General features: G+C 52.9%; 1 protein-coding gene across 5 annotated transcripts in view; it reads left to right on the top strand.

Annotated features, from left to right (window-relative positions):
• The window catches only part of FHOD1 (formin homology 2 domain containing 1), an 82,525-nt gene that overhangs the window by 16,196 nt on the left and 41,617 nt on the right, over positions 1 to 24,712 (top strand). For all 5 annotated transcript variants that reach the window (XM_073659698.1, XM_073659702.1, XM_073659700.1 and 2 more), the window contains exon 2: positions 6,870 to 6,976. In XM_073659698.1, coding sequence (XP_073515799.1) covers positions 6,870 to 6,976 — 107 coding nt within the window. The remainder of the gene's footprint in view (positions 1 to 6,869; positions 6,977 to 24,712) is intronic.

Raw genomic sequence — 24,712 nt, forward strand, 5'->3', positions numbered from 1 at the left:
TGACGGAGGGGGGATCTGGAGAAGGAGTGACGGAGGGGGGATCTGGAGAAGGAGTGACGGAGGGGGGGGATCTGTAGAAGGAGTGACGGAGGGGGGGGATCTGTAGAAGGAGTGACGGAGGGGGGGGATCTGTAGAAGGAGTGACGGAGGGGGGGGATCTGTAGAAGGAGTGACGGAGGGGGGGATCTGTAGAAGGAGTGACGGAGGGGGGGGATCTGTAGAAGGAGTGACGGAGGGGGGGGATCTGTAGAAGGAGTGACGGAGGGGGGGGATCTGTAGAAGGAGTGACGGAGGGGGGGGATCTGTAGAAGGAGTGACGGAGGGGGATCTGGCCTTGAAAGGAGTGACGGCGGAGGGATCTGGCCTTGAAAGGAGTGACGGCGGAGGGACGGTGAGGGATCTGGTGGAGAAGGAGGGGCGGAGGAGGTTCTGGAGGAGGGACGGGAGGGGTTTAGGGGAGACTGGTGTCTGGCAGCGGTCTTTTCCCCTCTGCCCATTGGAAACACATGAATGATCTAAGCCTGTGGCGGTGCATCGGGAGATTTATCAGGTTATCTGGGGGTCTCCTTTTCCCAGGAAGCTCCCTGAAAGACCATAAGACTTGTGGGGTATGATGTGGATTATGGCATTACTCGGAGCGACTCCTCTCGGCTGGGGGGGGGTTTATCTCGCGGATTATTACATGTCACTTCTGCTTCAGGTGAACTTGGTATTAAAGGGTCGGGACGTGCTCTGTGATTTCTCTGGTCTGGCTGTGAACAGTAATGAGGGATTTAAAGGGGCCGCAGACGGGTCAATGTGATCCGAGGATTAAGCTGATCAGATAGCGGCGTCCCTTTAAGACTGCGCCTCCACCCGGGTGATAATCATTGCCTTACACTGGGGCACCCCATCCCGTCCTTGTCTGTGTAATGTCTTCAGTAATGACGCAGGGCCGCGCCGACACACACCTTTGACCTCTTCATGTTTGGTGTCGTGTTGTGTATGCAAATCTACTCTTGGTAGCTAAGGAGGTGTGATCCTTCACAAGAGATGAAGGCCACGCCCACTTTGATTAAAGGACTAGAAGAGTGCCAGTATGGCCGCCATTACATCTTATCCATGCAGAAGTTTGGTAAAGCTGGGTGACCCCCTGATTGCTTTCCTGAGTCCAGAGACACACTGAGTGGGCGCCATGCCATCTGAGTGGGAAAGCTGGGTGAGCCCCTGCGCTGCTGCCCGCCCAGCTTTCCGAGGTTCCCCTTTATTCCTGCGCTTTCATGATGACGGCGCGTCTCTCTGGCAGCTGACTGCTCCATTGTTCCTGTATTTCTGCCCCGCGGTGCGCTCTTCCCACTAGGACGGGATAAACCAGTTTAATGTTTGCAGGAAGCGGAGTCCCTTGTATTAATGATGTTTTTTGTTCTTCCTTTCATTATACTCCATTATCTGTACGAGAGGAGTCGGGATGTGGCGATACGCGGGCATGGCGGGGGGCGGTTATGTGGCGGCTAATGATGTGATCCTTCTTGTATAATGGAGCGTCCTTGGCTTTTCTGCTCTGCGAATACATAAACAGTCGTCATTCACAGCGGCCGTAACACGAAGATCACCAGTCACCGTATATTCACCTGTGATATCCGCCATCATCCAGATCTTACCCCTCGCCCTGCGTCCTCCTCTGTATCACCACGGCCGGCCACTCCGTCCATTGGCCTCTCTTCACGTCGGTACGGAAAGTATTCAGACCCCTTTACATTTTTCACTCTTTGTTTCATTGCAGCCATTTGGTAAATTCTAAAAAGTTCATTTTTTTCTCGTTAAAGTCCACTCTGCACCCCATCTTGACTGAAAATACAGAAATGTAGAAATGTTTGCAAATTGATTAAAAAAGAAAAACTGAAATATCACGTGGTCATAAGTATTCAGACCCTTTGCTCAGACACTCATGTTTAAGTCACATGCTGTCCATTTCCTTGTGATCCTCCTTGAGATGGTTCTACTCCTTCATTGGAGTCCAGCTGTGTTTAATTAAACTGATAGGACTTGATTTGGAAAGGCACACACCTGTCTATATAAGACCTCACAGCTCACAGTGCATGTCAGACCAAATGAGAATCATGAGCTCAAAGGAACTGCCCAAGGAGCTCAGAGACAGAATTGTGGCAAGGCACAGATCTGGCCAAGGTTACAAAAGAATTTCTGCATTACTCAAGGTTCCTAAGAGCACAGTGGCCTCCATAATCCTTAAATAGAAGAAGTTTGGGACGACCAGAAGTCTTCCTAGACCTGGCTGTCCAGCCAAACTGAGCAATCGTGGGAGAAGAGCCTTGGTGAGAGAGGTAAAGAAGAACCCCAAGATCACTGTGGCTGAGCTCCAGAGATGCAGTAGGGAGATGGGAGAAAGTTCCACAAAGTCAACTATCACTGCAGCCCTCCACCAGTCGGGCCTTTATGGCAGAGTGGCCCGACGGAAGGCTCTCATCAGTGCAAGACGTATGAAAGCCCGCATAGAGTTTGCTCAAAAACACATGAAGGACTCCCAAACTATGAGAAATACGATTCTCTTTTACCCCGCAATCCTGGTATGTGTGGTACCCCTCATCCTGGTATGCATGATCCCCTCACCCCACAATCCTGGTATGTGTGGCCCCCTCACCCCAAAATCCTGGTATGTGTGGCCCCCTCATCCCTTTCACACTATACACACATACAACAAAATAAACACTTATACTCACCTTTCTTCCTTGTGCTTCAGCTCTGCTGTGTCCTGTTCTACTTGAGGCCGGGGGAGGAGTGCGGCGTCTGAGCACTGCTCTGTCCGGCGCCATTTTGCTGAAGTCACACTGCAAATGTGTCTTCAGTAAAATGGCGCCGGATAGCGCTATGCGCATGCGCCCATCCGACGCCTTCACACCTGCCCCGGTCTCCGGCGAAGAGAGGCGCCGCGGCAACGCTCCTCCCGGTCAGGTAAGTATGTAAGTATGGCGCCGGAGATCGCGGTATGCGTTCAGTGTCTACACGTACCGCGATCTCCGGCGCCATACACATCCTCTTACCTGTAACGGCTCCATGCGTTCCTCTGTCTGGAGCCAGACTGCGCGTCGTACATACTCAGTCTATAAAGGCTTCAGACAGAGGGACGCATCCCCCATTATATTATAGATATAACTTTTTTTTTCTTAGATGGTAAATCCCTTTTTTTAAATGGTATTATTGGTCCCTTTAGATCCCTGGGTTGTACAGTACATTAATGCCTTACTATGACGCCCAGGCTCAGGTGTACAAACGCCTTCAATAGGCCCCTCCGCTGCCATGACGGTGCCATCCGCACCTCCCAGGTGTGCAGCAAGGTGGTCGATTGACGTTATAGCGGGCAACTTTCCCCATTTACGACTCTTCCGATTGCTCCAGAATCGCACAATGTTCCGCAGCTCTTTTTATTTTATTTTCATATTCTAAGTTTTTAGTTATTTTTTTTCCCCCCTTTTTGCCTTCAGTCTTCTGATCCAGGAAGTGATCGCTGCTATCATCCAGCTCTCTCCATTCCTCCGCCCCGTCGTCGTCTTCTGCGGCCGCTCCTGCTATTCTGGTCCTGGCCTCGGAGGCTGAGAATAGCTGCGGCCTCCGCCCTCCTCGTGGCCGCTGATATTCTGTGTCACTGGCCTCCTGTGTAAACAATGACATTTTCTATAGGGAGAAGCTCGGGGAAAGCCGCTGCTTTTCGAAGGAGGCGATGTCCTAAAATCTGAAACTCCTTTAAAAAAAAAATTCAGATTTATCAGATCAAAACTTTTTAATAATAATAATAATATATATTTTTAATAAATCCAAAATGCGACGGCAGCAAGCACTTATGACTGCTTTGCAAAAGTATCTGACAATTACCCGTCTGGGAAGATCGGGATTTTCCTGTTCTGAGTTAAATCAAACATTTTAATAAAGAAGAATTCTGCAACTTTCCAATACAAATTGTTTTAGTTTCTCATAATTAGTATCTCTGCTTGCTGTCATAAAATTCACCTTCGCAGCTGATATTCTGGTGCAGTGTCTTGAGTTACCGGAGTTTGGCTGTAAAGGCATGCTGAGCCTTGTAGCCCTGGGGAGGCACAGTTTGCTGTTGAGGAAGGCAGTCAGGACATGCTGGGACTTGTAGTGATACAACTAAAATCAAACGGGTTAAACTAAAGTCTGCGCCTCCTGTCAGCTGCTTTTCCGATCAGACTTTTTTTTTTTCCCCTCCTGTTTCATGTAAAGATTTCTTTCTTAATCTGTAAGGAATGACTTATCTCAGGATGATCCCGTGATGTTCCCCAGTCTCTCCGCCCCCCCCCCCGTAGTCAGTTCCATCCCCGCCTGCGGATCCGTGTCCTGCGGCTCTCCAGCGCCATAAAACAATTATCGCTATTTGCTCAGCTTGAGAAGTTTTTCTTCAGATTTTCTGATGCTCGGCCAAGGTGCGGAGTGATGAAAAGATGCAGACATCTCCCTCCCGGAGCCGTGAAAATGTGCATAACCCTCCATCCAGCGATGCTCTCCCCTCCCCCACCCCCCCCCGGCGAGACATTTAACAAGTGGACTACTTGTGGTCACACATGCTCAGTACCGTCACACAGGGGACACAGGACCCATAGCAGCGGTGGTCACACATGCTCAGTACCTTCACACAGGGGACACAGGACCCATAGTAGCGGTGGTCACACATGCTTAGTACTGTCACACAGGGGACATTGGACCCATAGCAGCGGTGGTCACACATGCTCAGTATCGTCACACAGGGGACACAGGACCCATAGCAGCGGGGGTCACACATGCTCAGTAACGTCACACAGGGGACTCAGGACCCATAGTAGCGGTGATCACTTGCTCAGTACTGTCATACAGGGAACGCAGGACCCATAGTAGCGGTGGTCGCACATGCTCAATACCGTCACACAGGGGACGCAGGACCCATAGTAGCGGTGGTCACTTGCTCAGTACTGTCATACAGGAAACGCAGGACCCATAGTAGCGGTGGTCGCACATGCTCAGTACCGTCACACGGGACGCAGAACCCATAGTAGCGGTGGTCGCACATGCTCAGTCCTGTCACACGGGACGCGGGACCCATAGTAGCGGTGGTCATACGTGCTCAGTATCAGTACCGTCACAGAGGAGATGCAGAACCCATAGTAGCGGTGGTCACACTTGCTCAGTACCGACACACAGGGGACGCAGGACCCATAGCAGCGGTGGTCACACATGCTCAGTACCGACACACAGGGGACGCAGGACCCATAGTAGCGGTGGTCACACATGCTCAGTATCGTCACACGGGACACAGGACCCATAGTAGCGGTGGTCACACATGCTCAGTACCGTCACACAGGGGACGCAGGACCCATAGTAGCGGTGGTCACACGTGCTCAGTACCGTCACACAGGGGACGCAGGACCCATAGTAGCGGTGGAAACAGATGCTCAGTACCGTCACACAGGGGACGCAGGGCCCATAGTAGCGGTGGTCACACATGCTCAGTAACGTCACACAGGAGACACAGGACCCATAGTAGCGGTGGTCACACATGCTCAGTACCGACACACAGGGGACGCAGGACCCATAGTAGCGGTGGTCACTCGTGCTCAGTACCGTCACACAGGGGACGCAGGACCCATAGTAGCGGTGGTCACTCATGCTCAGTACCGTCACACAGGGGACTCAGGACCCATAGTAGCGGTGGTCACACGTGCTCAGTACTGACACACAGGGGACGCAGGACCCATAGTAGCGGTGGCCACACGTGCTCAGTACCGTCACACAGGGGACACAGGACCCATAGTAGCGGTGGAAACAGATGCTCAGTACCGTCACACAGGGGACGCAGAACCCATAGTAGCGGTGGTCACACATGCTCAGTACCGTCACACAGGGGACGCAGGACCCATAGTAGCGGTGGTCACACGTGCTCAGTACCGACACACAGGGGACGCAGGACCCATAGTAGCGGTGGTCACACGTGCTCAGTGCCGTCACACAGGAGACACAGGACCCATAGTAGCGGTGGTCACATGTGCTCAGTACCGACACACAGGGGACGCAGGACCCATAGTAGCGGTGGTCACACGTGCTCAGTACCGTCACACAGGGGACACAGGACCCATAGTAGCGGTGGTCACACGTGCTCAGTACCGTCACACAGGGGACGCAGGACCCATAGTAGCGGTGGTCACACGTGCTCAGTACCGTCACACAGGGGACGCAGGACCCATAGTAGCGGTGGTCACACGTGTTCAGTACCGTCACACAGGGGACGCAGGACCCCCCATTCTCATGTCGGCCATCTTTATTAGATGCCATCTTTTGCAGCAGTGACGTCGCTGCCATCGCCTCGTCTCCTCCTGTGTTCTCCAGACGTTTTCTTGTATTTGTTCACCCTGTCGGGGCCGTTACATAATGGAACAGGACTCCTCGTAACCGTCGTCTCGCTGCCATGTGCTCCGCGCCAGCAACGCCTCGGGATCTGGCAGAGCCGACAGCGGCTGTGGGAATGTTGTTGTATGGCTCTGAACCCCGGGGTCTATTGTCGGGGGTAAACCATTACGACGCGACATTTTACTACAACATGGCCGCCGCGGTCACTGATTTACAGCAGCAGCCATTTAAAGGGGCATACACTCTAGTCTATTCCGATGACCGGTAAGAAGTGTCATGGCTGACTGGCCAGAACGGCCGCCTTCCCTGTAAATCTCGTCCTGCACCTCGTGACCGTGCACACGGGGCTAATCACCAAGTCAATGAGGATGTGACCTGTGCGCTGGAGACTCCGCACGGCAAGGTGACTCCCCCCGCAGAGCTGCGGTGCTCGTCGCTGTGTTGCAGGGATTGACCGCTTCTCTCCGTCTCTCTTCTAGCTGGAGGATTGCACCCTGCAGCTGTCCACGAACGGGAACTACCTGGACATCGAGCTCTCCCTGGCCGAGCAGCGCGACTACCTGGAAGCTTTCTTCGAAGACATAAGGTACCGGCGGCACTTTATTCCGGATCCATATTTTTATGCATGTTGTGCACCTTGTGAGAACGGAGGGATTCTTAACTCTACAGTTGCCTTAGTTACCGGTCACCTCTGCAGTCCGGGTGGTCGGTTACCCCGGTAAGGAGTGTGCACTGCTAGAAGGTTCTGTGCAAGCTCGGCCCTGAACCTGACCGGACCCCCGACACTGCAGGGGTCTTATAGAGCACAATGGGGGGGGGGCTCTCAGTTTGGACCATCGTCGTGTCCGCCATGCTGGTTGTCCAAACGGAATCGGGGGGGTCAGTGGACGGGGGTGCGCTCCTGAAGACAGAAGATTAGAACACCCCTTTAATTCTTTGGTCCTCATCGGTTTTCTCTACTTTCTTGGAGCGACAATGTGCTGCACATCTATGTGACCGCTGCAGCCAATCACAGGTTGATGCAATCAGCTGATTGCATGCAGCAGTCACATGGATGTACGGCGTTAAGGAAAATACACAAAGAACGGTCCCTTCCACTTCGGGAGGCGAGCGGCCCGGATGTCGCCCCTGCACGGTTTGCCTGTCCTGTATGCCGCTAAGCTTCAGGCCCATCTGTAGTTAGCAATCATTTCCTGTGTAAGCAGGAAGCTGTATGAGCGCTGCTCCTGCTGCTAAGGAGTGTCCTCATAGATGAGCCGCAGATATGTCTCACTTGTCTCTCCAGCGTTCCTTTTCTTTACTAACCGTGTAGGCACTTCACTGTCTCCAAGATCTCTGCTTGCTGCTGTCATTGGATAAGAACTTTTTTGGTTTACTCCTAGAATTGAGCAAAAAAAAGTTTTGCAGGACCTCGGTCCGACGTCCACATCACGTCGGGGTCCTGCGAACTTCCTCAAGAGCTGACATCTTGGTCTCCTCCATAACGTCATTATGTCTCCAGGGCCTAGTAGATCCCACAGACGTCCATGATATCAGCTCTCGAGTGCCGGCTGAGGACGTTCGCAGGAGCAGGAACCCTGAATTCATTTTTACTTAAACCGGTGCCTGTCTCTTTAAGCATAGGTTTCCAGGTGAATGTTCTGGGATCTCCCGTCTTGGCCGACCTTTACATCCGTGATCCCCCGGGACGTGTCGCACAGAGCCCTGTGTTGTTGGTTGGGGCGGTGCAGCGGAGCGGTTGCCTGGCATCGTTGGCACAGATGTCCTGCGAGCGCCGTGCTGCCAGCTTGCGGCTTCTGATAACTATTCCCACCTGCTGCCGACATGCGGGGAGGATTCCCCTGAGATCTGGGGGATCTTGTGGGGGCGTACGGACAAGCCATGGCTGCCGGGCTTCACCACCTAGAGAATGTTTTATCTTCTAATTTAAAGGGGAGCTCTCCCCCACACTTAGCATTGCTAATACCTGCGGCTCCAGTTGTCAGGTTCTGAGTGACTCCCCCTTTAAGATCGGTTCCGGACGTGATACATAACGGCTCCACCGTTGTAGGGGGGCTCCGGCGTGATGTAAATGAGCGGTTCTGTGGTTTATAGCCCCCCCCCCCCCGGCCATTATTACAGGAGGAAGGGATCTGCAGGGAGGACGCGGCTTGTGGTTTGGGCTGATAGAAATATCACATGCAGGAAGCAACTGGTGCGGGGGGATAACAGCAGAGGATGTGGGGGCTGTAATTAGGGAGGTTGGTGCCTCTTGATGTGGCATATCGTCCCCCAAAAATGCAGGTGAAAATTAACAAATCCTCAGCGGCCGCCTCATGGCATATTTCTGCCTGAGCCTGTAGAGCAATTATGGAACTACAACTCCCAGCAGATCAGGAGACTGCAGGATCCTAAAACAGTTCTTTGCTCTGCACTTGGGTCTCTTTTCTAGGAAGCCCTTTAATTCTGTTCATACTGAGCCTCCTGGTTCATGCTTGCTGAGGGAACTACCTCCATTCCCCCTCCGCTCCAGGCAGCCCATTTAGTGGATAGTTTGCTTATCAATGTGGTGTTAGTGCAGTTGACCCCTAATGGGGGCTTACAGGACCCCCTCCCCCCACAGTCAGCCTTACCCTGGGGGGTTTACGGACTGAAAAACAGTTGTTCAAAATGGGCAATAACAGGAGCAGGTTGTGGGGGACCGGTCATGAGAGAGGGGCTTCTCCCACGGGAAATGCCGCCTCTGTGATGAAGTGTGACACATGGGGAGAGCAGGCTGCCAAGATAAGAGCTCAGTCTGTGTCCCGGGGAGGATGAGGAGGACCGTCAGTGCTGGCAGGATGACGCAGGGAAGAGGGTGAGTGCTGCTCTGACATCACTGCAGCCAGCGGACTGCCTGGAGACGGCGGGACCCCGCTATATATGGGGGGGATCGGGGGATGGAATAGATGGCAGCTCATTACTGCTGTGTAGTTGGGTGATTGACAAGAGGGAGGAGTTGGATTTTTTGTGGGGGTTGGGGGTGTCCTTGCTGATCTTCAGGAGTTCTGCAGCTTTCTAATATACTCAATCCTAAAAAACCCTAATATTTCTCGCAGCTGAGAGTCTGGTACAATGTGTCCAATCTGCACAATCCTGGTGAGCCAGAGCCTTCAGCAGTCTGATAGTTTGTTACATTGTGTCAGTCTGGGGCAGGAGTCGGATACTCGTTACAATGTGTCAGTCTGGGGCAGGAGTCGGATACTGGTTACAATGTGTCAGTCTGGAGCAGGAGTCGGATACTGGTTACAATGTGTCAGTCTGGAGCAGGAGTCGGATACTCTTTACAATGTGTCAGTCTGGAGCAGGAGTCGGATACTCTTTACAATGTGTCAGTCTGGGGCAGGAGTCGGATACTCGTTACAATGTGTCAGTCTGGGGCAGGAGTCGGATACTCTTTACAATGTGTCAGTCTGGAGCAGGAGTCGGATACTGGTTACAATGTGTCAGTCTGGGGCGGGAGTCGGATACTGGTTACAATGTGTCAGTCTGGAGCAGGAGTCGGATACTCTTTACAATGTGTCAGTCTGGAGCAGGAGTTGGATACTCGTTACAATGTGTCAGTCTGGGGCGGGAGTCGGATACTGGTTACAATGTGTCAGTATGGGGCGGGAGTCGGATACTCGTTACAATGTGTCAGTCTGGAGCAGGAGTCGGATACTCTTTACAATGTGTCAGTCTGGAGCAGGAGTCGGATACTCGTTACAATGTGTCAGTCTGGAGCAGGAGTCGGATACTCTTTACAATGTGTCAGTCTGGAGCAGGAGTCGGATACTCTTTACAATGTGTCAGTCTGGAGCAGGAGTCGGATACTCTTTACAATGTGTCAGTCTGGAGCAGGAGTCGGATACTCTTTACAATGTGTCAGTCTGGAGCAGGAGTCGGATACTCTTTACAATGTGTCAGTCTGGGGCAGGAGTCGGATACTCGTTACAATGTGTCAGTCTGGGGCAGGAGTCGGATACTCGTTACAATGTGTCAGTCTGGGGCAGGAGTCGGATACTCGTTACAATGTGTCAGTCTGTGGAGGGAGTCGGATACTCGTTACAATGTGTCAGTCTGGAGCAGGAGTCGGATACTCTTTACAATGTGTCAGTCTGGAGCAGGAGTCGGATACTCTTTACAATGTGTCAGTCTGGAGCAGGAGTCGGATACTCTTTACAATGTGTCAGTCTGGAGCAGGAGTCGGATACTCTTTACAATGTGTCAGTCTGGAGCAGGAGTCGGATACTCTTTACAATGTGTCAGTCTGGAGCAGGAGTCGGATACTCTTTACAATGTGTCAGTCTGGAGCAGGAGTCGGATACTCTTTACAATGTGTCAGTCTGGAGCAGGAGTCGGATACTCTTTACAATGTGTCAGTCTGGGGCAGGAGTCGGATACTCGTTACATTGTGTCAGTCTGGGGAGGGAGTCGGATAATCGTTACAATGTGTCAGTCTGGGGCAGGAGTCGGATACTGGTTACAATGTGTCAGTCTGGGGGCCAGGAGTTGGGCGACTCTGGGGGGCCAGGAGTCGGGCGACTCTGGGGGGCCAGGAGTCGGGCGACTCTGGGGGGCCAGGAGTCGGGCGACTCTGGGGGGCCAGGAGTCGGGTGACTCGTTATTCTCGGTTGCAGACAGGACTTGGTTTTATATTTTCAGCTTCTGAATGGAAAATAAAATGTTCTGATTCGCTAACAGAATGCGGATCTGGAATATAAATTCTTACAGTGATTTAAAGGGGTCGTCTAAGATCACTATAGCTGCAGTAATTTGCTCATTACTCACCAGGTAAATGCCCCGCCGGTGGTCTCAGCTGCTGTGGTGGGCTCCTACCGGTTTCGTTTACTTCCCATAGTGGCATGTAATCACTGCAGCCAATCACGGGCCACGGCAGACACGTACCGCTGCCGAGGCCAGTGATTGGCTGCCAGTAGGGACCACTAGTGTGGTGGGCATTTAACAGATGAGTAATCATTGTTCTTGGGTTTTATAACTTTCTCTGACAACTTTATTATTTTGTGCTCAGGTCCCGTACAGCGCGGCCGTAGACCCTCATCCTAGTGATGTCCGTTTTATGATTGTGACTTGTCCTCCCCTCTGTCTATAGGACCCCGGTGGGAGCTCTGTCCTTGTCCGTCACTGGGAGATACATCCCCGCACATCTGCTCCGACTTGTCACTTATTTTAAGTGTTGTCAGTGCTGGACTAGAGTATATATGTATATATAGCAACTGTGACTGCAGGAGTGATGTGCAGTAATGGGGGCTCCCCGGGGTCGTAACTGACCCCTGCTGGAGTGTACGTCTATTGCTCCATGTGCTTATTCTACTCACTATGTCAAATGTACTGTGATCCCAAATCTATCAACAACACTGGACTCATTGTATATACATGTTATATTCTAGTGAGTGCAGCTCTGGAGTATAATAAAGGATGTAACTCAGGATCAGTAATGTATGTACACAGTGACTGCACCAGCAGAATAGTGAGTGCAGCTCTGGAGTATAATACAGGATGTAACTCAGGATCAGTAATGTAATGTATGTACACAGTGACTGCACCAGCAGAATAGCGAGTACCGCTCTGGAGTATAATACAGGATGTAACTCAGGATCAGTAATGTAATGTATGTACACAGTGACTGCACCAGCAGAATAGTGAGTGCAGCTCTGGGGTATAATACAGGATGTAACTCAGGATCAGTAATGTAATGTATGTACACAGTGACTGCACCAGCAGAATAGTGAGTACAGCTCTGGGGTATAATACAGGAGATTAATCAGGATCAGTAATGTAATGTATGTACACAGTGACTGCACCAGCAGAATAGTGAGTGCAGCTCTGGAGTATAATACAGGATGTAACTCAGGATCAGTAATGTAATGTATGTACACAGTGACTGCACCAGCAGAATAGTGAGCGCAGCTCTGGAGTATAATACAGGATGTAACTCAGGATCAGTAATGTAATGTATGTACACAGTGACTGCACCAGCAGAATAGTGAGTGCAGCTCTGGAGTATAATACAGGAGGTAACTCAGAATCAGTAATGTAATGTATGTACACAGTGACTGCACCAGCAGAATAGTGAGTGCAGCTCTGGAGTATAATACAGGAGGTAACTCAGGATCAGTAATGTAATGTATGTACACAGTGACTGCACCAGCAGAATAGTGAGTGCAGCTCTGGGGTATAATACAGGATGTAACTCAGGATCAGTAATGTAATGTATGTACATAGTGACTGCACCAGCAGAATAGTGAGTACAGCTCTGGGGTATAATACAGGAGGTAACTCAGGATCAGTAATGTAATGTATGTACACAGTGACTGCACCAGCAGAATAGTGAGTGCAGCTCTGGAGTATAATAGAGGATGTAACTCAGGATCAGTAATGTAATGTATGTACACAGTGACTGCACCAGCAGAATAGTGAGCGCAGCTCTGGAGTATAATACAGGATGTAACTCAGGATCAGTAATGTAATGTATGTACACAGTGACTGCACCAGCAGAATAGTGAGTGCAGCTCTGGAGTATAATACAGGAGGTAACTCAGGATCAGTAATGTAATGTGTGTACAGAGTGACTGCACCAGCAGAATAGTGAGTGCAGCTCTGGAGTATAATACAGGATGTAACTCAGGATCAGTAATGTGTGTACACATTGACTGCACCAGCAGAACAGTGAGTGCAGCTCTGGGGTATTAGCCCTCGTGTAGACAGGTATAGGTCGGTGCTTCTTGCTTTCGGCTGCACCTGTTATTAGAGGGAGATGGTCTTGTTTTTGGCAGGAGGGCTGGGGCTTGTTTTATAGATCTCGCTCTTTACTTTAGAAGTGTCGTCCTTGATGACTGATCCTTTCCACAAAAGCTTTTAGAGTAAATAGTTTACACTCGGTTCCTACCAACTGTGGAGGGTTTATAGCCTCCGGGGTGATAATATTCCAGGACTGGTCATTATCCTGCGCTCAGGAGCAGGACGTTGGCCAAGTGCTCCTTTCTTTTCTTCTTTAATGGCTATAGAATACACAAGATTGAACCCTTCTCTCAATATTTGTTTAGCCCTGTGCCCCGGAATCTAGACTTCCCGTGAGAGTGCCAGCGCTCCGGGCCGCAGGAATGCAGCGATTCAGTAATGACCCGAGGCAGACATCTTCCTGTTCTGTCCCCAGATTCAGAAACTGTCGGGACAATGGAGGCATTGATAGTCTATCATCACATAATTACATTTATATCCATGCGTGAATCCTGCGGAGTGTGACGACACGCACATGGATGGACATTATGTATATGGGGACAACGATGACCTATATGACCCCACTCCATGTTGAATATGTCACCACCACCCAAATACTTCCCATGTGGTGAGGTGGCCCCCCCCCTCCAATCCTCCTTCCTGTGCGGAGCGGCAAGGTGCTTCCTCCCCTCCCCCCTCATCATCCTTCCCTCACCAAGAGGTGTCAATTATCCTTCCCTCGCAGAGAGGTGTCCTCCCCCCTGATTATCCTTCCCTTGCGGAGAGGTGCCCCCCTCCCTCCCCCCGATCATCCTTCCCTCGCGGAGAGGTGTCCCCCACCTCCCCCCGATCATCCTTCCTGTGCGGAGAGGTGGTCGCCCCACCCCCTTCCCTGATCATCCTTCCCTCGCGGAGGGATGTCGTCCTGCCCCCTTCCCTGATCATCCTTCCCTCGCGGAGGGATGTCGTCCTGCCCCTTTCCCTGATCATCCTTCCCTCGCGGAGGGGTGTCGTCCCGCCCCTTTCCCTGATCATCCTTCCCTCGCGGAGGGATGTCGTCCCGCCCCCTTCCCTGATCATCCTTCCCTCGCGGAGGGATGTCGTCCCGCCCCCTTCCCTGATCATCCTTCCCTCGCGGAGGGGTGTTTTCCCGCCCCTTTCCCTGATCATCCTTCCCTCGCGGAGGGATGTCGTCCCGCCCCCTTCCCTGATCATCCTTCCCTCGCGGAGGGATGTCGCCCCGCCCCCTTCCCTGATCATCCTTCCCTCGCGGAGGGGTGTCGTCCCGCCCCCTTCCCTGATCATCCTTCCCTCGCGGAGGGGTGTCGCCCCGCCCCCTTCCCTGATCATCTTTCCCTCGTGGAGGGGTGTCGCCCCGCCCCCTTCCCTGATCATTCTTCCCTTGCGGATTGGTGTCACCCCGCCCCCTTCCCTGATCATCCTTCCCTCGTGGAGGGGTGTCGCCCCGCCCCCTTCCCTGATCATCCTTCCCTCGCGGAGGGGTGTCGCCCCGCCCCCTTCCCTGATCATCCTTCCCTCGCGGAGGGGTGTCGCCCCACCCCCTTCCCTGATCATCCTTACCTCGCGGAGGGGTGTCGCCCCGCCCCCTTCCCTAATCATCCTTCCCTCGCGGAGGGGTGTCGCCCCACCCCCTTCCCTGATCATCCTTCCCTCGTGGAGGGGTGTCGCCCCGCCCCCTTCCCTGATCATCCTTCCCTCGCGGAGGGGTGTCGCCCCGCCCCCTTCCCTGATCATCCTTCCCTCGCGGAGGGGTGTCGCCCCGCCCCCTTCCCTGATCATCCTTCCCTCGCGGAGGGGTGTCGCCCCGCCCCCTTCCCTGATCATCCTTCCCTCACGGAGGGATGTCGCCCCGCCCCCTTCCCTGATCATCCTTCCCTCGCGGAGGGATGTCGCCCCGCCCCCTTCCCTGATCATCCTTCCCTCGCAGAGGGGTGTCGCCCCACCCCCTTCCCTGAGCATCCTTCCCTCGCGGAGAGGTGAGGTGCCCCCTCCCCTTGCAGTAGAAGAGCCAGTTATATATGTGTATATATTATATTCTATTATAATATAATACACATTATAATTATATATGTGCTCGCCTTCCTCCCCTCCCCCCTCATCATCCTTCCCTCACCAAGAGGTGTCAATTATCCTTCCCTCGCAGAGAGGTGTCCTCCCCCCTGATTATCCTTCCCTTGCGGAGAGGTGCCCCCCTCCCTCCCCCCGATCATCCTTCCCTCACGGAGAGGTGTCCCCCACCTCCCCCCGATCATCCTTCCTGTGCGGAGAGGTGGTCGCCCCACCCCCTTCCCTGATCATCCTTCCCTCGCGGAGGGGTGTCGCCCCGCCCCCTTCGCTGATCATCCTTCCCTCGCGGAGGGGTGTCGCCCCGCCCCCTTCCCTGATCATCCTTCCCTCGCGGAGGGGTGTCGCCCCGCCCCCTTCCCTGATCATCCTTCCCTCGCGGAGGGGTGTCGCCCCGCCCCCTTCCCTGATCATCCTTCCCTCGCGGAGGGGTGTCGCCCCGCCCCCTTCCCTGATCATCCTTCCCTCGTGGAGGGGTGTCGCCCCGCCCCCTTCCCTGATCATTCTTCCCTTGCGGATTGGTGTCACCCCGCCCCCTTCCCTGATCATCCTTCCCTCGCGGAGGGGTGTCGCCCCGCCCCCTTCCCTGATCATCCTTCCCTCGCGGAGGGGTGTCGCCCCACCCCTTTCCCTGATCATCCTTCCCTCGCGGAGGGGTGTCGCCCCGCCCCCTTCCCTAATCATCCTTCCCTCGCGGAGGGGTGTCGCCCCGCCCCCTTCCCTAATCATCCTTCCCTCGCGGAGGGGTGTCGCCCCACCCCCTTCCCTGATCATCCTTCCCTCGCGGAGGGGTGTCGCCCCGCCCCCTTCCCTGATCATCCTTCCCTCGCGGAGGGGTGTCGCCCCGCCCCCTTCCCTGATCATCCTTCCCTCGCGGAGGGGTGTCGCCCCGCCCCCTTCCCTGATCATCCTTCCCTCGCGGAGGGGTGTCGCCCCGCCCCCTTCCCTGATCATCCTTCCCTCGCGGAGGGGTGTCGCCCCGCCCCCTTCCCTGATCATCCTTCCCTTGCGGAGGGATGTCGCCCCGCCCCCTTCCCTGATCATCCTTCCCTCGCGGAGGGGTGTCGTCCCGCCCCCTTCCCTGATCATCCTTCCCTCGCGGAGGGGTGTCGCCCCGCCCCCTTCCCTGATCATCCTTCCCTCGCAGAGGGGTGTCGTCCCGCCCCCTTCCCTGATCATCCTTCCCTCGCAGAGGGGTGTCGCCCCACCCCCTTCCCTGAGCATCCTTCCCTCGCGGAGAGGTGTCGTCCCACCCCCTTCCCTGAGCATCCTTCCCTCGCGGAGAGGTGTCGTCCCGCCCCCTTCCCTGATCATCCTTCCCTCGCGGAGAGGTGAGGTGCCCCCTCCCCTTGCAGTAGAAGAGCCAGTTATATATGTGTATATATATTATATTCTATTATAATATAATACACATTATAATTATATATGTGCTCGCCTTCCTCCCATCACTTTCCGCTGGAGCAGCATTTCTCCTCACATACGCTCTTCTCCTGGAGGTCTCTGGGAAGCAATTAGTCGTGTGGCGTTTCCCCTAATTACATGTTCTGTTCCTTTCCAGAACCCACTGAATAATAACCCTGCAGCGTGCCGGCGGGGGCTTCCTGGGGGTGGGATTGCAGCGTCCGTCTCCTTTTATTCCGTGTTCTGGTTGGTTCAGAGCCGTCCGATGGCGACGTTCTGCGCAGATCACCTGTCCGTCCTCTCCCCATCGCTCCCTGGTGATGGATTTCGGCAGTAGCCCCCCGCGCTCCCCACATCTCTCCGAACATCGTGTTCTCTTTCTGCCGTATCTGGATTTCTGTCTCCCAGCGCGACGTACATTACTTCCATATGAAGAAAACTCAGGAAATCCCTCGTGGCCTGCAAAGAGGATGGACGCTTCGTGTTACTAAATATTTTGGCATGCCGCGGCTCTTAATTTTAGCTTTTATGAGTAATGTCTTGAAGGCCTCGGTGCATCTGAGATGGAGGAGGGGGGGATGATGGGAGTATTCCTCTGTATATAGTGTCGGGTAGTCTGCGCTCTGTCAGCGTATAGCAGCTGGTGGATGGGAGCTCCTGCCATATACCAGGGTCTGCGCCCAATCTGTTACTTAGGGGTAACATTCACTCTCTACGTATCTATACACACTTACTCCGTCCATGTATACAGGGCGTCCGGCCTCCGTCTCCTACAAGGCGAGATCATTTGTCATCTTAATGAAAGTTCCTGGGTAATGGCGAGAGGGACAGATGGAAAAAGTGGCTCATTTTCCATCATTCCGGTCTACAATCACATAAGTGCTTGGCTGAAATAAACTGCGCCCCCCTATCGGGTAGCAAACTTCTTTCCGAATTAGTTGCACAATGTGGCGTTAATAATTCTGACTTCCGGCAAAATTATCTGCTTGGAGGGTGTAAAAGCCTGTCCTCTTATTTTGCAAATGGCACAATTTTCCCACCTTGTAGCTCGCTGCAAAATTTGGACACGTTTTAAGCAACTGGTGCTGCAGATTTCACCTTTGCTAGATTGGAGACCGCGCTGAAAATCATCCACAATCGTTTTTCGAACCCCCTTTTAATCTGGACGGCTGGTCCCAAATTTTGCATTTCGCAGTTGCATATAAAGCCCCTGGCATTGGGGCTGGAGGGGAGGGATCGAGCCCCAGTAATAGCGACACTTGTCGTCGGCAGCCGCCTGGCTTATGTCAAGGGAAATTCGGAGGAAGGGTCACTCCAAGTTCAAGGTAGGATTCCTATAGAAGCACCACATGGAACCCGTTATCCAGTACATGTGTTCAGCGTGTCGTGTGTAATTGTCCGTCTGTGCGCTGATGACAGGAGAAGTCATTGAAATGAGTTATTTTATCTCCTCCCGATCTAATCTGCATGGCTCCGAGCCAGCGCCGGCTGTGATCATTTATAGAGCCGGGTCTATCGGCATCATCTATAACGGTTTGAGCAGAGGTGATGAATGGAGGGATCCAGAGATCTTGTCTTCCTGTGTTACTTATCGCATGTAATATGGAACAAGTAACTCGTGGCCTCCAGTAAGGATGTGACGCCCGGGAACACGGTAGCAGCAATCCGACTTTTCTAGGCGTTTTTTAGATCAAAATTAATTGTTGAGCTTTTGATTAGAGTCTGCTTTTTCGCGAACCTGCAGCTATCGGCCGTTCAGCTAGGACAAGCTGTCCTAGCCACCAGATAATCACAATGGGGGGTCAAAATCAGACGCAAAGGGTTTTTTTTTCCAAGAAGAGTAGGTGGATATTAATATTTGGCCTAAGGTTTGGAAAAACGCTCATTGAAGGGTTTTCTCTCAAGGATTCAACATTTCCCCTTGTGGCCATTCAAATGAATACATGGAAGCACCTGATTCACTCTCTGACGTCAAGACGAATAAATAACCCCTATAAAACAAAATTTGCAGCATGTTCTGCCATGTCTCATATAGCAGTGACCATTTTACTTTCATCTTTGGTTACCCAAGAAGGGTTTAGTAATGACCATGGCTTGAAAACCTAGCAAAAGCTTTATCTTCTGGACATATTGAGAAGACTCTGCTCATTGGAGAAGACCATGATGCTTGAAGACCTTGGTGGACCCGACCAAGTCTGTGGAGTAGGCCTCGGTGGACCCGACCAAGTCTGTGGAGGAGGCCTCGGTGGACCCGACCAAGTCTGTGGAGGAGGCCTCGGTGGACCTGACCAAGTCTGTGGAGGAGGCCTCGGTGGACCTGACCAAGTCTGTGGAGGAGGCCTCGGTGGACCCGACCAAGTCTGTGGAGTAGGCCTCGGTGGACCCGACCAAGTCTGTGGAGGAGGCCTCGGTGGACCCGACCAAGTCTGTGGAGGAGGCCTCGGTGGACCCGACCAAGTCTGTGGAGGAGGCCTCGGTGCACCCGACCAAGTCTGTGGAGGAGGCCTCGGTGGACCCGACCAAGTCTGTGGAGGAGGCCTCGGTGGACCCGACCAAGTCTGTGGAGGAGGCCTCGGTGGACCCGACCAAGTCTGTGGAGGAGGCCTCGGTGGACCCGACCAAGTCTGTGGAGGAGGCCTCGGTGGACCCGACCAAGTCTGTGGAGGAGGCCTCGGTGGACCCGACCAAGTCTGTGGAGGAGGCCTCGGTGGACCCGACCAAGTCTGTGGAGGAGGCCTCGGTGGACCCGACCAAGTCTGTGGAGGAGGCCTCGGTGGACCCGACCAAGTCTGTGGAGGAGGCCTCGGTGGACCCGACCAAGTCTGTGGAGGAGGCCTCGGTGGACCCGACCAAGTCTGTGGAGGAGGCCTCGGTGGACCCGACCAAGTCTGTGGAGGAGGCCTCGGTGGACCCGACCAAGTCTGTGGAGGAGGCCTCGGTGGACCCGACCAAGTCTGGAGGAGGCCTCGGTGGACCCGACCAAGTCTGTGGAGGAGGCCTCGGTGGACCCGACCAAGTCTGTGGAGGAGGCCTCGGTGGACCCGACCAAGTCTGTGGAGGAGGCCTCGGTGGACCCGACCAAGTCTGTGGAGGAGGCCTCGGTGGACCCGACCAAGTCTGTGGAGGAGGCCTCGGTGGACCCGACCAAGTCTGTGGAGGAGGCCTCGGTGGACCCGGATTACTACACTCAGATGGATGTGAAGGATTGTTCAAGTTTAGAAGAAGGATTGATCTCCAGCTCATTGTATGAAAAGTTAAATGTTCATGTGCTGCTTCTGACATCCCATGAGCATGTCTTCCATCATCCAGCCTGGAGTTGAGCGTTACCATTCCACCCACATAACTAAAGAAAGTCTTTGTGTGCATTGTTTATCCGTGATATCAGCAGAGGACACCTTACATTGACATGTGGGAATCATACTTTGTCTTTGTTGGATATCGTCCAATGATGTCACCTGCACATTGCTGGTAAACAGGTAGAAAACACCTGGGACAGCCATGTTCTTCTTCCATGGAAATTCATCATTTGGACCTGAAAGAAATCTGTGTTGTGCAGAAAGCAAATATCCTGTAGGGCAGAAAGGCTTGGAGTACATGCGATTTGGTGGTCACCCATATGAGATGACCGCTTCAAAGCTAGGCAACCTGATGAAAACTTTGAGGGGCTTCAAGGAGAAAAGAAACTAAAGGGTTTTGTTTTTTTTTTTATTAATGGGTTTGTCTTGTGAAGAAAAGTCTTCTGTAATTGATGTTGGCGCAATGATCGTCTGATCACTGTGGATTCTGATTTAGAGACCCCCATCTACTGTCAATGTGCGGGGGAAGCTGTGCCCAACTAGGCTTTACATGGTGGCCATCCAAATAAAGGCTTCGGATGTGTCACCAGAGTGGGAACCGCTCACTGTTGGTTTGTTTAAGAGGATATTCCATGTGGGGGCACCCCTCTAGAAGGGTCCATATGTCCTATCCTGTCTCAGGAGAGAAAATAGGGGGGGGGGGGGGGGGAGTCTCAACTCTGATTCCTGGGCCCCTTATACTCGGTGCCGCTAGGAGACGACACTTTGCTGCGTTCTCGCTCACCTTGCTCCTGTGGGCAGTGCAGCCAGCAGTGGAATATGAGGCAGCCTCCCAGTACACACCAGTGCGTGGCACACTCTGCCAGGCTCATAGTGGTTGTGTGCGAGGAATACAATAGGCGCAGTGTATATAGAGATAATTATAGGTATCGTTGTGTCATTCCATCACTCCCAGCTCTGTGGGAAATATCCAGCGGCTTGTGGGAGTCACCGGAGAGACGTCTGTCCACACAAGCCCGCAGTCTTATATTTATATATACCACATCTCCGGGGCAGAATAAAATGGCGGTGTCTGGGAAATGCCAAAAAGTTAGGCACTAAGGCAACATTTCCAGATGCATGCTTGGTTGTATGGATAAACCCATTTGGCCAAAGCTAGGACCTCAAAGTCATGAGCAGACTTCCATGAAAGATTGGGGGTCCTTTCGTATATTAACGACCCACCACCAAACCTACGAATTCCTCAGATGTGAAGTCTGACAGTTGGTTTTAGGCAAAGAGATAACTTCATGATGGGATTCTCCCGAAGTTCTGTGGAGTCCAAAACAGGTCTCTGAGCACCATGGGTTCATGCCTTTGACATTTTGGCCCTTTCTCACCTTAGGAGATAAGACGTAACCTCAGAGTGGAATCCACTCATGGTCCAAAAGATTGGACCCAGTAAGTGACTTCATGGTGGGTTCCTCTGAGAATTGCAAGGTCATGTGTTGAATGGTTGAGGTGTACTCATCATGGCACTTAAAACATGAGTTTATGGTGGCTCCATGGTCCATAGTACTCAGTAGGGTTTGTGTTCCCTTACAGCCTCCATAATGGTCGCGTGACTCTACATATCTGCCCTGTGCTGGTGTCCTGCCCGGTCTTGACTCTCTCGCTTGAGATGTGTGATTGTCAGGAACATGCAGGGTTCCTGTCGTTGTGATACATCGTTTCCAGCACTTGTTGGCCAACTTTTGGGCCTTTCCCTATTAATTGTTTCTTAGTCCTCTTCTGTATGCACAGGACATTCCTCGGAGAGCCCACCTTCCCCACCAGAGGACATTTGAACTTGTGCTTTTCCTGTTCCGTGAGTCATTTTTCTCTAGTCAGCGGTGGTATTCATAGAAGACTTGAGTCACTGTGGGAAGCCGCGATCCCCAGAGACATCGCCAAGAGCCGATATGTGAAGGATAAGGGGACAGGAACAGCTGGACGGGCGGCTTAAAGCCACAGAGCCGCACTCGCACTATTCCATGGCTGTTTTCACATGCCGGTTTTGGCTGCAGGAGCCGCGTGATCTATCATGTAATAACCGATATCGGCCCTCTCCACTTATTGTCATGTAATCAAGAAGAGGCTCTCCGGTATAATGCTTCACATCATGTCAGCCACATATACCACGGGGTCGTCCCATCACAGCACGAAAGGGAATAGGGAAAGCCTCGGCGCGATGTGTAGATCATATCTTCTTTTATTTTCCCGAAGCTTCAGACATGAAATAATCATTTCCTTCATATGTGACCATCAAAAGTAAATAAGAAATAATGGCTCATTATTATACCGGAGGGAGAATGCTAGCCATAACATAGAGCGCAGCTCTGGAGTATAATGCAGGGTGTGACTCCGGATCAGTAATGTAATGTACGTACACAGTGACTGCACCAGCAGAATAGTGAGTGCAGCTCTGGGGTATAATACAGGATGTAACTCAGGATCAGTAATGTATGTGACGCGCCCCCTGGGCCATGCTTGGGGAATAACCGGAGCCGGATCTGTTGGGGGTAGTAGTCCTCGTGGCGGTGACCCGGTCCGTGCCCAGGGTGTCAAACTCAGTGGCGGATTTTAGTATAAGTTGTTATATTGTTCGACTACGCCACCCGTTGAATGCGGTTTTGAAACCGCCGCTGCAGGGCAGACCGCTGAGGCCGGTGGTACAGTTGTGCAGCGTGGGTAGTATAACCCCCAACGGGAGGGGTATGGCCTCAGGGCAGCGGACGTGGATGATGGGGATGGTAGAATTGCACGCAGGCACCAGGAACCACTCAGAGACGGTGCGGTGTAGTTCAGGGTCTTTACTGGTGACAAAGATAGACCCTCCCGGGAGTACTGGCTAGCGATCGGGGCCTGGTCAGTCCGTGAGCAGACAGGATCTCCCCTGGCCAGGCGGAGTTGTAGGCCTCCCCAACTAACTGTACTCTTCTTGGCTACCTTGCTAGAAGCGGGTAAAAGTAGCCCACGTCCCTGAGTGTACCGTGTGGTGCTCACCCGTATGGCCGGTGACTCTGGGCCTTCTGGTAGCCTCCGCTCCAGGACGGCGGTGCTGGTCCCTTGCGTGTGACCGTGCCTTCGGGTTTCTTGGCCAGAGGACCTGAAATCCCCTGCCGGTCGGTTTCTGCTGCTGGGTATGGAACAGTCCCCACAGCCTCGGACTCCGTGTCCGGTGAGATCTCTTCAGTCAGGACGAGCTCTACAGCTTCCAGTCTCTGACCCCTTTTATCACTGCTCCCACAGAGCTCCTGATCTTACTCTCCCTGTATCAGCTCCACTCCAGACCAGACTGTGTCTCTGTCTGTGTTCTCTTCTAACCCTACCTCAGCCCCAGTTCATATAGGGGAAGTGCTTCCCCTCCCAGGACTGGGCAGGAGGTGTGGCATGCTCAGGATTCCTGACCAGGAGACCTCCCACCTGCTCACAGACGTAATATTGCTATTACTGTGGTAACCAGACCCCTGGGGTTCCACATTCCCCCCTAGTAAAATTTAGTACTCCGGGACTAAACATATTTTTGAAAACATAACAGGGTATTAACAGGAACAATACAATAAGGAAAAACATGTTAAAGTGGTCACGGCGTGTCCGCAACCGGGTGCAATTTTTGAAGCAAAAAGGGTGTCCATTTCACCAAAGAACAGGGAGCCGTAACCAGGTAGGGGCCTGTTCTGCCCCGAGTCTTTAACAGTCTTTAGTCCGTTCCTGGGTTAATTATTTACAAGCAACAGTAAACAGGTAAATATTAATAAAACAGTCTTAACACTTTAGATCCTCCAACGTACGGGCAACTGGCCTCTAGTGGCTCTAGTGGACCTACGGAGCTGACTAACTGGTCCTGCACTACAGGGTGTAGGAGCTGTTAAAGGTAAGCTGGGCAGCTGTCTACGGACTCTTTGGCTCACTAGGGGCACGGCAGGCTCACTATAAGCAGAGGGTCGATTCTCCTGGTCTGCTTGTGTGGTGTCTTCTGCCTCCTGGACCGGCTGCTCTTCCAGCTCTACCTGTTTTTCCGTAGGCACTTGGGGTGCTGGCTGGAGGAAGGTGAGGACGGGTACCACAACAGCGCCATTTACTTGTGTCCAAGACCGAGGGAAGTCTCCGAGTACAGTACTGACCATCTCTTCCCTTTCCTCTGCGGGTCGAGGGTTTTCTTGATCTTCTTCAGGGTTTCGTAGCTGCTCGGGACACTTCTTCAGGTGATCTCGGGAGACAATGGCTGTGGTTTCTCCTCCATCCTTACTGATTGTGCAGACTTTCGGGTTTTCATGGCTTGATGGCAGTACGGTGTACGGGTCCTTCTCCCACTGGTCGTCCAACTTGTGGAGCCGTCTTTTCCTCTTCAAGACCTGCTCTCCAGGTACCAGGGGAACAGCGGGAGCATACTGGTTGTAAGTCTTCTCCTGTCTTTCTCTTGCTTGACGGAGACTTCGCTCAACGCTCTCCTGTACTTTCCGGTACTGCTGCTGCCTCTCTGTGTCCCAGTCTGCTTCTGGTGAAGTGTCCTCGGGTGTCAGGACTCCCATATCCAGATCAACAGGCAGCTTACCAGGTCTTGCTCTCATTAGGTAAGCCGGGGTACAGTTGGTAGAACCTACAGGGATGTGGTTGTATAGGTCCACCAGATCAGGCAGTTTCTCAGGCCACAGACTGCGTTCTTCCAGGGGCAATGTTTTCAGAAGGTCTATCACCACCTGGTTCATCTTCTCGCAGAGTCCATTGGTTTGCGGATGATAGGGTGTTGTTCTTATCTTCCGGCAGCCATACAGAGTGCA

The sequence above is a fragment of the Phyllobates terribilis genome, unplaced genomic scaffold (genome assembly GCF_046119375.1).
Source record: "Phyllobates terribilis strain yellow unplaced genomic scaffold, ASM4611937v1 Scaffold_14__1_contigs__length_39327217, whole genome shotgun sequence".
NCBI lineage: Eukaryota > Metazoa > Chordata > Amphibia > Anura > Dendrobatidae > Phyllobates > Phyllobates terribilis.